The sequence below is a fragment of the Pteropus medius genome, unplaced genomic scaffold, assembly GCF_902729225.1.
Source record: "Pteropus medius unplaced genomic scaffold, Ma_sr-lr_union100, whole genome shotgun sequence".
In the NCBI taxonomy this organism is placed as follows: Eukaryota; Metazoa; Chordata; class Mammalia; order Chiroptera; family Pteropodidae; genus Pteropus; species Pteropus medius.
In genome coordinates, this window is record NW_024349800.1 from 13,253,161 (window position 1) to 13,269,927 (window position 16,767).

The following is a 16,767-nucleotide window of genomic DNA, read 5'->3' on the forward strand; positions in this document are numbered from 1 at the left end:
TTGTTCATATCTCTGTCATTGAATTTCCACATTACTTAATAATTATTAGTTTTAATTTTCTTACACTAGACTGTAATTTTTTACAGCACTTCTGTCTCGTTCATCGTGTGTCCAATGCCTAGTGCACAATATTTGTGTTGAACTTTAAAGTTTATAACTTTTTTTTAATTTGTTCCTCACCAAAAATCTTTAATAGTTAATATAACCCCCATTTTATAAAAGGAAAAATGAGTTTTGGGCGCCTTGCCCAAAGCCAGTTAGTAACTAAGAGATAACCCTGGTTGTTTAAGTCAGATTTATTGAGGTATAATATACATACAATAAAATTCACCCATTTTAGCATACATTTCTATGATTTTTGACGAACTCACACAGTTGTGTAACCATTACAACAATCAATATGTAAACTAGTTTCATCACCCCAGAATGTTCCCTCGCACCCCCTTTGTAGTGACCCTTTTCCCCACCTGCAGCCCTAGCCACCACTTATGTTTTCTGTCCCTATAACTTTGCCTTTTCCAGCAAAAGGCATTATTCTTTTCTAGAATGTCATATAAATGAAATTATTGGTAGTAGTATTTTCAGTCTGGGTTTTTTCATGTACCATGAAAAAGATTTATTCATGTTGTTACAAGTATTAGTCATTTGTTCCTTTTTATTACTGAGTAATATTACAGTATATGGATGTACTAAAGTTTTTTAATCCATTCAGCAGGTGATATACATTTGGGTTTTTTCCACTTGAGGGCATCTATAACTAAAGCTGCTGTAAACATTGTGTATGTGTTTTTGTGGAAACGTAAGTTTTTATTTTTCTCGATAAATACCCAGGAGCAGAATTGCTGGGTCATATGGAAAGTGTATGTTTAACTTTATAAGAAACTGCCAAACTATTTTCCAATGTGACTGTACCTTCTGCATTCCCACCAGCAGTGAATGAGAGTTCCAGTTGCTCAGCATCCTCGCCAGCAGCTGGTACTATGAAACCTACTTTTTTAATCCGGTGCATTTTTTCCACAGAACTATCAGTACCTTGTCTTAGCCATGTTTTTACCATTTTATTAGCCTAACAAAGAAAGAAATGTTCAAAACAGGTCATTGGTTTATGAGTATCTTAAAGGCATTTTTCCAGTCTGGGAAAGACATACCATGTATTTAGGAAGAAATTATTGGAAGGATACTATTGAGAGGGATGACCTGGAGAATAGTACTGGGAGCAGTTGGAAGGTGCATATTCTAGAAGTGGTATCAGGGAAGTTGGGGGATTGTCTCTGTCTTAGAAATGGCCTTTGGAGTGAGTTCTCTTTTAAAGGTGTATTTTATATGATGGGTGAAAGAGATAAGGAGTCCCTGGACTAGATTTCACTGGAGACTTTTAGGTAGATAAGTAGATCTAACAACAGGTTACAGACTAGGAAAAGATTCTTTGAAGATGTTTAATCTTTTTTCTGACTTCCAACATTCCAAGCCTTATCTTCTATCGCTTATGTCCTAGGACTGTTTCTTCAAATAATTGTTTCTTCACTGTGGAAGCCTGATTCATTCACTATATGGATTTTTACAAATGTGTTTAAATTGGAATATTTAAGAGATAGTAACTACGATGTCCATTCAGTCACACTGATTTTTTTTTCGTTAAGCTGCATAACAAGTATTTTTTTCAGAATGACAGTTCTCATTTGATTTTAGAGGATTATGCTAGACTCTGAAAAATATATGAGCAAATTTAATTTACATATTTGATACATCATACTTGGAATCACATTATTGACGTGTCCAAGTAAAAACTAAAAGTTTTACTCAAAGGCTTGAAAATTGAATAGGTTTAGAACAAAATATTTAAACATGAAAATTAAATACTAGCAAGATGAAACTACTCATGTAAATTGCCTATTACTGCACGGCATCAATGAAATTCGCATGGATACATACCTGATTAAATAATTGTCAGTTAATATTCATGCATATGATAATCTCTCTTCATTTTGACAATTATATTTTAGTAATCTAACCTCGTAACCTTTTTTAATGCCAAACATGTAAAGAAAAGTAGTTGGTTTTTTTTCCTAACAAAGCAAAGTAAAAATTTAAAAAAACAAGTCTGATACAAATTTTTAATCTTTTTCTAAGAAATAGTTTAATACCAACTTGCGTGGTATGTGCAGATGCCAAAGCAAGTGCAAACCACTTTTATAGAAACAGAACAGCCAGTGGCCCAGGGAAAGGCTTGACCATTCACTTGAATGTTTACTTAATAAAACAGAGTCTGCAGGATTGATTTATTCATTTTATAGCTCTTGAGGGTCAAGTGCTTAGGATAGCCAATAGGTACGGTTAAATAAGAGTAACCGATAAATATAATTTTGTGAAAGTGAGGCAAGCAAGGGCCCTAAGGCACAAGGGGTAGGTGTCCACAGTCAGAGGTGAGCACAGTGCAGGTCGGCACCGGAGAGCCAGGACCCGAAGAAAATTAATACGACTCATTGTTTTAATCAGCTAAAGAAACCAAATGAACATTTTGAATTTTTTTCATTTTCTTTTTTATGCCAGATAGCTAACTTTTTAAGCAGTGTCACTTAGTTCTGGTAAGACTGTAAATGGTCACATAATATGAAATGAGATTACTAACTCATTACGTAGTTATCAAGTATGTATTAAATGAAAAAAGAAAACAGATGGGATAAGTCTAGATTGACAATTCCAGGATATTTGGGTCATGGCCACAGAGGGTTTTTATTTTCTTTATTAGTGTTAGCTCAAAATTATTAGTTTAAAAGTACCTTCTCTCATGTTAGGAGTTCAACTGTGGCATAAACATTTCTAGGACTGATAAAATTATCATTGACCTCTTATTCTAAAAATTTGAAGCATTTATACATTATGGTTATGTATATTTTGAATTATGAGCAGTATAATAGGTGATTTTGATTCTCAGCTTTTCTTTAAAGAAAGTATTAATAATAAAAAATATTAAAATGTGAAGAGAGGATGGGTATTGAAAAAAAATACCATTTTTTAGATTGCCTTTTCAGACCATAAAGCTCAATTGGGATGGGTAAATATATTAGGTTAAAAGATCTGCACAACAAATACTAACTAAAAGATTTGAACATGAAGGAAATTGAGATCTCATACCTGTTTACATCTCTCCATTTTAAATTTTCCAAGTTCTATGCCTGTATTTAGTGAAACCTCCATAGAGCAGAGTGATGGGGAGGGGGCAAATTATTTCTCCTCACAAAATTTCTTTCATGAAGGTACAATTTAATGTTATGCCCTCTGCCTTTATAGAGGATCAAAACAAGATCTGGTGTCATCTCTCTTTGTTTTGTGAAACTATTTGAGTCAGTCTATTAAGTACTTCTATTTATATTAATGTAATGTAGTTTCTACTACAAGTCCACTGAGATAAATACCATTGTTCCCACTTTTACAGATAAAACTGATGATGGATGGTAAGAATTAAGCAACTTAACCATGATTACATACTTACTGTCAAAACTAGAAGTAAATACTTTTTTTTTTTAACCTGAAATAAAAGCTTATGATCTTCTTAGTTTCATTTAAACAAAAATCTCATGATGAATTGTTGCTTGCTCTAGTTCCAGGAAAATTTTTGCCTCTGTAGATGAAGTTATATCTTTTCTTTTTTGTCAGAAAATGAAAACTATGTAATTTAATGTATTTCCTTTTTGTCTTCATTTCCAGAAAACTCAGAGCTGAATATCTTATCCAGGTGTTATAATCTCTTTCTTCTCTTTCACTTTGGATGCCTCAGAATAACTTTTTTTGTTTTGTTCAAGTGGGGTATAATCTTTTTTACCCTTAAATGTCTTCACTTATACTAAGATTGCTTAGGTGTAAAAATATAATGTATAATAAACCTTAAATAATTGGGTTAAAAAGAGGTAAAAGAAAAGATCAACTGATAGAATCTCACTCTTAAATAACTATAGCAACTCTTCAAATTAAACATTGAGTTTTGAGGACAAAGAATGTGATTCCTTAGAATGGCTTCTTTCTTGTTGAGCGTACCCCTCAGGAGTCTTTCTTAATGGCTTTCATTTTCCATCCATTTTTATCCACTCATATTTTCCTTAATAAAACAAGATTTGCTGATCACCTTTGGAAACTCTAATTCTAATTTTCTTCATATCTATTTCATCATGTGTCTTTAGAATATAAGCTTTCAAGAATAGGAAAAGTATCTTTAATCAGCCAAACGTCTAATAGACTAATGAGTGTAATTTTAAGAAGCTGATGTAAAAGCCCTTTTCTAATTTCCTTTGCAGTTGTATTAAGGGCGGTGGTAAGAGCCCCACTTAGGAAACTATTCTCTCATGTATGTGGTGTCTTGAATAGATGGTTGATCATGGTGTCTGACAAAAATGGACCAGTTTGAGAGCAGTGTAGAAAGCAGAATCATGGGGTTTGGCGACTGAATTTAGGGAACGATGAAGAGACGAGGAATGAGAACTGGTGCCCAGGGTTTTGGCTTATGTCTTGGGTTTATGGTGTTACTACAAAAAACATAGGAGGGATAGGTTTGGGGAAGAAAGACTCAAGACATCTGGTGTTAGAGATTTGAGAGTCACAGCATAAAGATGGTCCTTTACATGAAAGAAGAAAGTACTAAATTAAATGAACTGGTAAAAGTATACAGAGTGAGAACAGAAAAAGGCCTGGGACAGAATTTTGAAGAGCAACAACTTTTAAGGGGACGGGCAGAGGAAAAAGCGCTTGCACAAAGAAGAGTGAGGAATGACCAGAGACATGGCAGGAACATCTGGAAGAGAGCAGAGTCATTGAAGCCCAGAAAAAACTATTCGGACGGGAGAGAATCGTCAGCAGTGAATAGGCTGTCAAGGTGCCATGTAAAATAAAGATAAAAAAGAAAATGTGATTTGGATTTAACAAGATGCCGAAAGAGTTTCAGTGGAGCTAAAACACAGATTGCTGTGAATTGATGAATGAGTAGAAATTGAAAAGTAGTCATAAGAAAAGTGGATAGCCCTTAAGATATTTGAATAAGATAATATGAGATGATCAGGGAGCAGGAGACCAAGGCTTTTACCTCCCAGAGTTGGAGAGTATCCAGTTTAAATGATGATAGGAAGGGCCAAGTGGGGAGAGGCATTAAAAGTACAAAAGAGAGGATAATCATTTGAGCAAAAGTATAAGGAAGGGAGGAGATCCAGAGCAAAGTGATGGGATTTAACTTCAGATCAGAGGAGTACCTTTTCCATTTTGAAAAGTAAAAATATCATGTTAAGATAAAAGTAAGCTTGTGATATGGTAGTAAGAGTTTAGGGAGTGTCCATCTAATGGCAAGAGATGATAGTTTCAGAGTTTTGAGGAAAGTTCTCCATGAATGTTTGTTAAACTAATTATGATTCTTTCCAGTCTTCAACAGTAATTGCACTAGAAGCTATCAAATAGAATAGTCAAATAGAAAGCTTTGGAAACTAGCCTTTTCTGTATCCATGTTACCTCTCCTCAAAAAAATAAGATTCACTCTGATAACTGTATTTTAACTTAAAAAGTGTAGAAGCTCTTCTACACTCAAGAACAATTTTAGAGAACTACCTGAAAGTAGCCAGCAGGAAGTCGTATCTGAAAAGTTTGTCTAGAATAGCGCTACTCCTCAGACCCTGGACATTCATGATAGCTGTAACCACAGCAACATCTATGGGTCTCAAGCTTCTAAGGAGTAATATATATTTGTGGGATATGAGAACCATTTTAAGACCTGGGATTCTTCTACCTCTCACTCAGTGCTCTTGCCAGTAATCTCTCGGAGTCCCCGGGTATAACCAGCCACTCTACTAAGTACCTGCAGTGTGCAAGGCCTCACACTTGCCTGAATGTTGGACTGTCTCCCACTCTCCCGGATAACTTGCCTCTTACTGCAGCATATGTCACTTAGCAAAAAGAAAACAAACTCTGCACTTAGCCAGGTTTCTGAAAGTGAAGTCACAGTATAATTATCATTCTTTTATGGTATGTTCATGTTCCAGGATTCTAACTTGTATGTTCTTTGTGATTTCTCGGAAAGTTTCAGGAACATTTCAGCATCACAAGTGCCCCTTAGGCAATGTACTTCATAAAGGGTTCAAAGAAATTACATTTTTCTATATGTGTGTCATTCTTTTTGGTTCATACTTAACTGTTTTGAAATTTTCTTAAGAGTACCTTTTTATATGTTTTTCTTACACATCTATGTAGTTAAATTTTATAGTCAGCATGACTGACAATACTGAGAGGGTAAGTTAATTTTTCTTTAATGAAGATGCAATTATTTCTCAGATTCACACATTTCTCAGTGATGCTCTTTAAGTTAAAATTTGTTTTTAATTAAGTGTAAATGAGTATTTTAAACAAAGATTATTGTAGTAAAACCTAAAGCACACATACAGTATAAGCCATATTTTCCCTACAAAGTTTTAGAATGCTTATTTTTTTCATGTAAGGATATGTGCATTCAGGTCTGAGGAAATTCAGGGAGAAAAATATTGCAAAAATATTCATTGCAAATGAATTTACACATACTTTAAATAAGATGGAACCAAACCTATTGTATAACAGTAATAACAATATCCTGATGAGTTTTTATAACTTCTTTTTTCCAAAATGTTTAAAACACTTTCAGATCAATTATGTAGTACTGCCATATGTAGGAATTAGTTAGAGCTTGCTTTCAAGCAAGTATATCTGGGAATAAGCAATCAGAGAAAGAGAAAGTTTTAAATTATCCCTCCATAATGAGAGAGGTAGCTTTTTGCTTATGCCTTCTAGAATTCAAGAGGGCATTAAGCTTCTCCCCAAAAGAGATATTTTTTAGTTTATAATAATAATGTTTAATATTTGTGTATTACTTTATAAATCTTTTTATATTCATTTATTCCACTCAAGCCCTATGATGGTCTTGTACCCATTTCATAGAAGCAGCCACTGAATCTCTGTTGTCCATTCTGTGGAATGTTGACTCTACTCAATTTTGAGTTGCATAAAACACACTTGAATTGCTTTTATATTGTAATCTGTAGATCTCTATGTTAATGTGGACTGGTATAGAACTTAGTAGAACTAGGGCAAATTATTTTGATTTTCATAAGTATCTTGACTTCTTTAATCTTTCTATCTTTAAAATTACAGGTATCTTTGTTGTATCCTGCAAGTAAATATAACTCATAAAAATATTTTATCTGTGTCTAAATGCCCTTTTAACTTTTTTTACATCACATTTTCACATCTATTTTGTATTGTATAGACTTGTCATTTTCTTTCTCTCTTTTTTTTTTTTTTTTTTTTAATGAAATGTGTGATTTTCCCACTACATTTTAGAAGTTCGGTAATTTTCTCTTTTACAAAGTAGTATACTTCTTGTTCTTTATCAGTAAGTAAACAACCTCTTACTGTCATTCCTGTGTTTTTATGACTCTCTTACTACAGTAGCAGCTTATAACAAACCAAACAATTCTAGGACATAAGGCAACACACAAAACAAATTGCCAAATTATAAAATAAGCCTCTAGAAGTGTATGGTGGCCAGGAGAGTACATTGACAATGATATGAGATAATTATGGTCATAATTCTGTTAGGTACCATATTGGCATATTTTGATATCAACCTTACAAGTCACTGATCACATATCAAGGAGCCAACACTAAGAAAAGGCTGGGAATGCAACATAGAGAAAGTATAGGCAGTGGAGTGAGTCCCACTCTAGAAATCATTGTTCAAAATGGAGGATAGAGTTTAGACCCTGAAGCTGATGATGAAAGTCAACAAGAATATACATCAAAACTTATCAGATTAGACTGAAATAGTAAAGGCCAGAAACTAGACAGCACCCAGGCGAATACTGTTACAGAAGGGAAAGCCAGGCACCAAGAGGACATTAGTACCAAGAGACAAAGCAGTCAGAAGTCCAAGTTACTATTCAGTGATCAGCTGAGCTAAAGAACCCGCACAGACTAATCAGTATAGAATCAAGGCGCCCATGCTTCTGTTCAAGTCAACAATGGCAGTAGATTTCAACTCAGGGGCCTACTTGAACATGTTAATACTAGCTTCCTCTACCTGGATCACTGTTGAAAATGACCTAAAGATAATATCCAAGTTCAGGAAAGAATGTTTCAGGTGATTAGTTCTATCCCCCAGGCTATGACAGCACAGTTATCTCTCATTCATGTAAACACTTGAGCTCTCACTAAGCTTTCAGTCATTGATAGGGTATGGCTCCAAAAATGTTTATGTCTTCTGAAATGCTTTAGACTAAGGAATAGATAGACCTTATTCTGCTCTGCTCTGGCCAGGACTTCTTTCTTTAGTCTGTTCTAAGCTCAAAACTTTTAATACTAGCAAATAATCTGAGGAATCAATCAAGATGATGAAAGAATTCTTTTCAGTCATAAGAGAGATGAATGAACTTGGGATGTTTAGAGAAGAAAAGGCTTAGAGATAAGAAATTCAAAGTAGGCATGTGAAAGAGGCAAAAATACACTTGCTATATTATGCATGTCTCCATAGGTTGGAATTAAAACCTGAGGATAGACATAAGGAGACATGTTTTGTTTCGGTTTGCTTTGTTTCGTTATTATTGTTGTTGTTTTGCTTTGTTTTGTATAGCAGCTGGGTTAAATGACTCTAAGATCTCTTCCAAACTTGAAACTGTTTGTCAAAGCCTTTGCCAAAAGGCATTTGCAATATTGGGTAAATAATCACAGCTCTGAACCCAAAAAGACCTGCAGTCAAATCCTACTTTCACATCTTAGCAGCTGATGAATTTGGCTAAATTTCTTAAAACCTTCTAAACCCAGTTTCCTCATCTTCAAAACTGAATATCTACATCCTAGTATTTAGGAGAGGATTAAGTTATTATGTAAAATACTTAACTGCATAGCCAGGCACATGGTAGATACTCAGCGAATATTAATTCTTGTCCTTTCTGTTCCTCTCTCCACACCTAAAACTATATTCTCCCCGTGAGGCAAAGAGATGATCCTAGGATGCATTTACCCTATAAACGGGAGCAAGTATTTCAATGAAAAAACTGAGGGGCTGTGAAAACAGCAGTTTGCGTTGTAGATACTCCCGCTATTCTCTAACAATCTTGTACAAAATCTGTTTTGTCTTGTATTTAGAGTGTAGTGATTGGCACTCAAGATATATTTTAACTTCATCAAAATCCATATATTAAACTGTGCTAAAATCTGATTTGATAATAATTTTAAATTCTTGTTGAGCATTCAGTATAGAATGGATGACTTTGAATTAAATTTACATTTTCGTTTAAATTATTGTGATAGGATAATAATTTTTGGTACTTTTTAAATTTTCGTCCGTTAAAAATCTCTTCTGAAATGTTTACAAGTGAAATCTGAGATATGAAATCCGCTTTAAAATATTTTCCAAAAACTGGTAAGGAAATAGATAAAACAATATTGACAAAACAATTTGGCAGTTCCTTAAATAATTAAACATGGAGTTACCATGTGACCTAGCAATTCCACTCTGAGGTTGTATACCCAAAAGAAATGAAAACATGACCACAAAAACTTGTGCATGAATGTTTAAAGCAGCATTATTCACAGTAGCAGAATGTCCATCAGCTGTTTAATAGATAAACAAAATGTGGTATAGCCATATAGTAGAATATTATTCAGATTTATAAAAAGTAATGAAGTGCTGATATAGGTTACAATGTGGATGAACCTTGAAAATATTAAGCAAAGTAAAAGAACCCAGCCACAAAGGACCACGTGTTGTATGATTCTATTCATATAAAGTATCTACAACAGGAAAATCTATAGAGATAGGAAGTATATCAGTGGTAGCTTAGGACTGAAAGTTGGGGGCAAGATAAAATAGAGAATTGATAGCTAGGGGAATCAGGATTTCTTTTTGAAGTGATAAAGTTTAAAAATTGACTGCAGTAATGTCTGTGAATATATTAAAAACCATTGATTTATACACTTTAAATGGATGACTATATGGCATATTATATCTCAATAAAACTTTTAAAAATTAACATTGCGAAAATGTTGATAGTTGTTAAAGTTGGGCAGTGGAAACTGAAGGCGCAATATGCTATGTTCTTTGTGTCTCTGAAAATTGCCATAATAAAATGTTTTTTAAATACCCTTTTAAGTCTACGGCCTTGCTACCCTGAACAAACCCGATCCCGTCTGATCTCAGAAGCTAAGCAGGGTCGGATCTGGTTAGTACTTGCATGGGAGACCATCTAGGAAGACCAGGTGCTGTAGGCATCAAAAATAAAAAACAAAAATAAAACATTAAGGGATTGTAAGCTGACAAGGTCCTTGCAATCTGTGAGGTCAACCAAGGGTTGCCTCGCCTAAAAAATAAATATATACATACATACCCTTTTAGATGAAGTTTAAATACTGTATGTATTGTTTTAAATAAGGTTAGTTTTTACCCTCAAGTAGAAATGATGCACAGAACCATCTAACGTATTAGTCATGATACTTTGTTATGCTTATATAAAAGCACTTACATTTACCCTCCAGTGCAATACATAGTTTGCATTATACTTGTCAGAGCTATTTTCATCAAGAAATGCCATCTATGCGTCCCCTTGCCAACATCTTTGCAGAGTTTACAACTTTCAGCAATTTATTGGCATGAACTATGCAATACTGTTAAGCAGCTGCTCTGCAGTTGAGCTGTTTTGATATGCCACCACTCCACACAAATAGTTTATATTAAATGGCCAAGATATGTGCTTTTGGATACAGGAGGGAAATATATCTTTTTCATAGATGTTATTTGTACAATAACAATCATCATCATCATTATCATCATCTGGAGGTTTCATAAGAATGTTCTTGCCCTTAACTCTTTCATTTTCAAGAGTAATTATTGTACTGCAATGTGGTTATTATTGTTTGGTTTGGTTTTATCCTAAGTCTTAATTATATGATCAGACATAATTCTACATTTATTAATTTTAATAAATGGTTCATTCATTCGTGAAGTTACTGTAATTTTCTTATGTATTTGATATACTAGAATTATATCATTTATACTATTAGCTTTTTGAAAATGAATATGAAGTCACATCAGAATTAATGAATATTATTATAAATTAGACTATGTTATAGAATAGTATTTAAAGGTCTCAAAAAGTGGTCAAAAGATAAAGAGGATTGGGGCATGGCACTTTTGCAGTATTTGAATTTTAAAATAAACCAGTAATTCTATAATCTAAAAAAAAAAATGAATTTAAAAATATTTTTTTTAAAATGGTTTCTAAAGTAATGGAAAATTTGCTAGGAATAGGCTAGAACTGTTCAAAATGAAGGGGCTCCAGATTAAGACACTGCACATTTTGTCATTTTGAAGAAAAGAGCCTACTTTCTGCCTGAGGACCCTAGAGGAAAATCTGTTAGACAGATTTTCTCGTCCACCGGTACAGATATTGTACTCCACTCTCTCATTCTGTTGTTATGAATGGCCCATAACAACAGAAAGAAAACATTTAATCTGCTCTTTGTTCATAAGTTGGAACACATAACCAAAGACCATCAGAAACTGGAAGAAAATTAATAGTTCTTATTAAGTATTGTAATTAGTTTCTTCAGAAAGGTTTGAGAAAATAGTCTTTTTATAAAATAGAAACAGTCGACGAAAAAATTGTGATAGTTTAGAAATTGTTAAAATCAAAATCATGAAGTTATTATCAGTAAAAATGCCAGTAGAGGGATGTGAGGAAAAGTAACGAACTCTCCTGAAACTCAGAAAAAGGTTAAAAGATGAAATTAATAGGATACAGCTAAACAACATAGAAGATTCCAGTGAGAAAGAAAATATGTACAAATAATCAGCTTGGCGTAATAGTCTTCAGAAATTTAACTTTAGAAGACAGAGATAATACCATCAAAATTCTGAAGGAAAGCACATACGTTCTACCGCAATACCCCCCTAAGAAACTTACTAGATTGTATGCCATCAAAACAGAGAGAGAGAGATTTAAGAAGTAATAAAACTTGTCAAGATGTGGAATAGAAAAGAATTTCAGAATAACAAGTGTACATCATTCTTAAAAACAGTCAGCACAAAATTGATTCTAGCAAACATGATAAGGAAGCTAGGTAATCTTAGGTAATATTTTTTAAGAGGTATATATTGTTTCTATCAACCAAGGAAAAAAAGGCAGGACTCAAAGAAGAAAAAGGAATAATTCTGTAAGAAAGTCGGGATTAAAATAGAAATCGCAGTAAGTGGCATGATTTTGAGCAATAGGTGCAATGTAAGAAAAAGAATCCAGTTGAACTTGGTATTTGAAACACCGTCCTTTGAACATTAGCGGTTCCTTTTCTGTGAATCTAATCACTCTCTCTGCTCTGCAGTGAACAATATTTATAAATCATTAGACAATACTACAAATAATCCTACTGACCAATCAGAAAAGGACAGTTACAGAGCAGAGGACAGCAGAATGAAAAGCTAGGAAAGTGAAATGTAAAAGTCAAGTCCAAATAATAGGAACAGAATCTTAAATAGGAGATGGAACCAACAATCAGGAGCCAGACAAGAACATGGTAAGAACTAAACCAGGTTAGGAACGAACCAGATTTCAAGATGACTTCATCTTACCAGAGGATTCTGTTTAGTAGTGGTAAATATGTTTTCTAGTTCTTGTATGTTATGGTGGTTTATTTATTTTTGTTTGTTTTGTCACTTTTTGAATTGGGATCTTGTGAATCAGAACCATTTCATTAGGGCAATTAGAGCAGGAAAATTTATGCTAAAAATGGAGGCGAGAGATATATTAAAGTATCTTCATGGTTAGGAAGACTCAACATTATAAAAGGTCTTCCTACGTATGTGTATGTGTATGTATATATATACATACATACACACACACAGAGCAAAATCCCACCCCTATCCCTAAGAATATAGCCCAAAAAATACCTCAGTTATTAAACATTAAAACAGTATGACATAGGTACATGAATAAATAGACCATTGGAATAGAGTTTAATCTAAAAATAAATCATACACTTATGGAAGTTTAGTATATGATGAAGATAGCATCACAAATTGGTGAGGAAAAAATTATCTCTGTGGTACATAATGTTGTTATTACATAATAGCCATGGGGAAAAAAGATGTTGAATTCACACCTATTACCATAAGCCAGGATAAACTTCAAACAGATGAAAGATCTAAATGTTTGAAAAAGAAAAGAAAAAGAAACCATAAAAGTAACTTGAGGAAAATGGAAGAAGGAACCACGGAGAGAACCCCATAAAATTAAAGATTGACCTATTCAGCTGCATCAGAATCAGAAAGTACAAAGCAAAAAAAAAAAAAAAGTGTGAACAGAGTCAAACAAAAATTAATGGGAAAAATAACTTGTCATTCATTTTACAAAGGGCTAATATCTCTAACATATGAAGAGCTCCTTGAAATGTATAAGAAAATGACCAATCACCCTGTAGGAAAAATAGGTCCAGGATAGTAACAGAAAAGGAACTACCCTTATTGATATGAAAAGCTTCTCAATCCCACAGTAGAAGAAATGCAGAATAAACATACCCAAACACTTCTCAGACTGGCAAAAATCCTAAGAGGTAGCACAAATATATATTTTATTAATTAGGAAACTAAAGGTCATTGAACCAGAATAGATTAAGCTTAAATTTACACAATTACTAATAGGAATAGATGTATCTGACTTCTAACCTAATATTAAAATATTCCCACTACATGTGCTTGGCTTTCCGTGTGTTCAATATATAATGGTATCTTGAATACTATTTGATGTTAAAGTAGAATTTTCTTTACTCAACTTTACCATTGATATGAAAGGGATCATCTAATGATCAGACAATAAAACTGAAGAAAATTGTTCTGCATCTTATTTATATCCATTGTAGCTTTATTATCCTAATAAGAATTTTATGAATTCCGTTGCTTTTAAAGTGTTCCTTACCTAGATTTCCAAAACCGTAGTAACATTATTTAATACCGTCAGTGAATAAAAGCAGTACTTTGACAACACCCTAAGTTGAGGGTGTTGGATAAAGCAAAGCCCCGTGAATTTCCCTTCTGCCTCCTAACCAGCATCAGGGATGATCTGTTTCCTGTAACTGCTCCTATACCAGTAGCAGAGGGAAACCGAAAAGAAACAAAATTATGGCCTCCACGAGGGCACTTAGAGGCCAAAGCCCTCTGCCTAGTACACCTACAACTCCTTCCTTTTCTCCTTTCTCATCCTTGTTGTCCCCCAGTCCCCTTCCCCAAGCAAGTATGATCCCCTTTACCTTACATATCTACAGAAAAGAAATATTTTTTCTTATTATTTTTTTCTCCTCATACCAAGGTATAAAAGTTATTACTCATAAGGAGAGATTCCTTCAGGTAGAAAATTTTCTTTTGATACACTGAGAGACTGTCATCTGCCCTTTCCCTTCTACTTATTGTAGTAAGTAGAATAGGAACTGAAAGCTACCATAACACCAGACATGTTTAACATTAAGTCAGCGATTGTAGATTTCACTGTAGGGGAGCATATAAATGAAATAACATAATCTTGAAGGGAAAAATAGAGCCTTAAAAGGCTCAAATAATAATATATCAGATTGGCAAGTATCTGAGGCATAGCCATTCTCATTTGCATTGGCCTCCCCAGCCCCAGTACTGCAGGAGAGAGAAAGAGGATTCTAGTACCATTTCTTCTAGCTCCTCTCCTGGCCCTAAGATTTATTAAGCTCTGTGGCTTAAACTCAACAGCTCTGTTTTAAAATACCCACTCAAGCTAGATGGTTCTAAATAGAATTAATGACAGCCAGAAAAAAAAGAAAAAAAAAAAGGCCTGTAGGAACTTGCTCTGACACAGAGCTGATGTCTATAAACAGATTAGTAGAAGGAAGCAGAACATCTTTCTCTCACCATAAGTTTGTGTCTTGGCATGAAGATGAAATAAAATAATAGGAAAAAAATACTTCTAACACAGCCTACCACTGTTGTACAGATAATAAAGAGAAGGAGAACTTAGTTTGTCCTCTCTCCATGTGCTTGTGTGTGATTAAATTAATTTAGTGATTAATCAAAAATATCCACTAAATAGCGATAGGTTGTACTGGTTTGACTATGGGAAAAAATAAGACAAAATAGACTTGGAGAAAAGAATGAGTGAAAAATTTTATCTGAGTTCTTCAAGAAGTTCAGCATAATAATTCTTAGTTCAGACAGAAACTGGATAAAGCTAAGTCTTGTTTTCATTTGTAAAAGAATAGGGAATAACACGGTTAAAGAAATCCCGAAGCTATATTAAACTTACTGTTTGAATTGATGGTTAGTAACCAAAAAAAAACTTTTGGACTTTTTTTTTTCCCCTGCCATCTTCATATAAGATTTCAAAAGGAAATGGGTAGGTTACGAGGTAGAAAAGAAAAAGTTAAATGCCTAAATAATCAACTTGACAAACGTGTAGAAATATTATAGTGGAAAGTAACTATGCCAGTGGTTCCTAGATTTATCTCTCCCTTAAAATCACCTGGAGATCTTTTAAAATTTCTAAAGCCAAGGCCACACCTCAGCACAGTTATCTCACAATCTCTGGGGGTGGGACACAGGCACCAGTAGTTTTAGAAGCTCCACAGGTGATTCCAATGTGCAGAAAATTTGAGGAACCATTAGACTATAGAATGATATATGTATCATTTATCATACTAAAACTATTAGTGACTGTGAGATTCATATGTCATAATTGTTCATTAATATGTTATTTTCACAACTTTCCTCATCTCTTATATTGCTTCAAATGTTTCTTCTACTTCAAGAATAAAAATACATGCTTTAACATCAATCAGTATTAGTCTACTTACTAAAATCATACTTGCTGTTTTCTTCTATTTTCATATAATAACAGGAATTGGCAGCAATGAAACAGATTGTCACTAATATGCGCAATAAACGTTCTGAGGACACATTACTTCTTACTAAAACGGAATCAAAAAATGTGACAGAAAATCAGAAATCAAAGACTTTGAATGTGCCTACAGAACGTGAAGACAATATATTTATACCCAAACCAACACTCTTTGTAAGTACAAAAAAAAAAAGCCTAAGAACTTTAATCTCTCTGATTTTCACTAAATGGTTTACTTGAATTTCTTTCCTCTCATTCATATTGGTTTTAAACAAATTTTAATAGTTTAATGGAAGGGCCTGGAAATATCTGTATTAATCTGTTTTCTGAATGTATATACATAAAACCTATCTTTACAGCTGATAGTTGGGTTTTATATTTTTAGTTAACATAATGGACTTTGCCTAGAAATTAGCCTTAATCTAGCATTTACCTCCTCCAGTCTCCCAGGACTAATTATAGGGCAATCAGAAAGACATTTTATATAAATTTTTAGTTTTATAGAAATAAAAGGGATGCAAAATATCACCTGCCCTCTTTTATTTGTAAAGTAGTATATTCTAAAAGTTTTCTCATAAAGTATAAACCCAATTAACATTAAATGAATTGCTTTTTTAGGTAAAAATGTGTGTACACAGAAAGTAGTTAAAGAACAGGAAATTAGAAAAATTTGAAAATGTTTTAACAAATATAATAACAATAAAAAGACAACAAAATCAAAATAGGAGTGACATTAAATATTTCACTGTACTTTAACATGGTTTCTCATCCATGTTTTAATTTCTTAGAAGAAACATGATTTTTACCATCTGAACATAGACACACTCAAAACCAGAAAGATTTTCTCTGCCATATTCTG

General features: G+C 33.5%; 1 protein-coding gene and 1 pseudogene across 6 annotated transcripts in view; both read left to right on the forward strand.

The window, feature by feature from the left end:
• Positions 1-16,767, forward strand: part of PIBF1 (progesterone immunomodulatory binding factor 1) — a 149,634-nt gene that overhangs the window by 121,562 nt on the left and 11,305 nt on the right. For 4 of the 6 annotated variants that reach the window (XR_005658171.1, XM_039886833.1, XM_039886830.1 and 1 more), the window contains one exon: positions 15,909-16,082. The exons of the other annotated variants lie outside the window; for them this stretch is intronic. Coding sequence is in view for 3 of the 4 variants with exons in the window: in XM_039886833.1 (XP_039742767.1) it covers positions 15,909-16,082 (174 nt within the window). In the remaining variant the exon portion in view is untranslated. Of the gene's footprint in view, positions 1-15,908; positions 16,083-16,767 lie in introns of those variants that run through there. 6 annotated transcript variants of the gene reach the window in all.
• LOC120622322 (uncharacterized) lies at positions 10,154-10,272 on the forward strand (annotated as a pseudogene).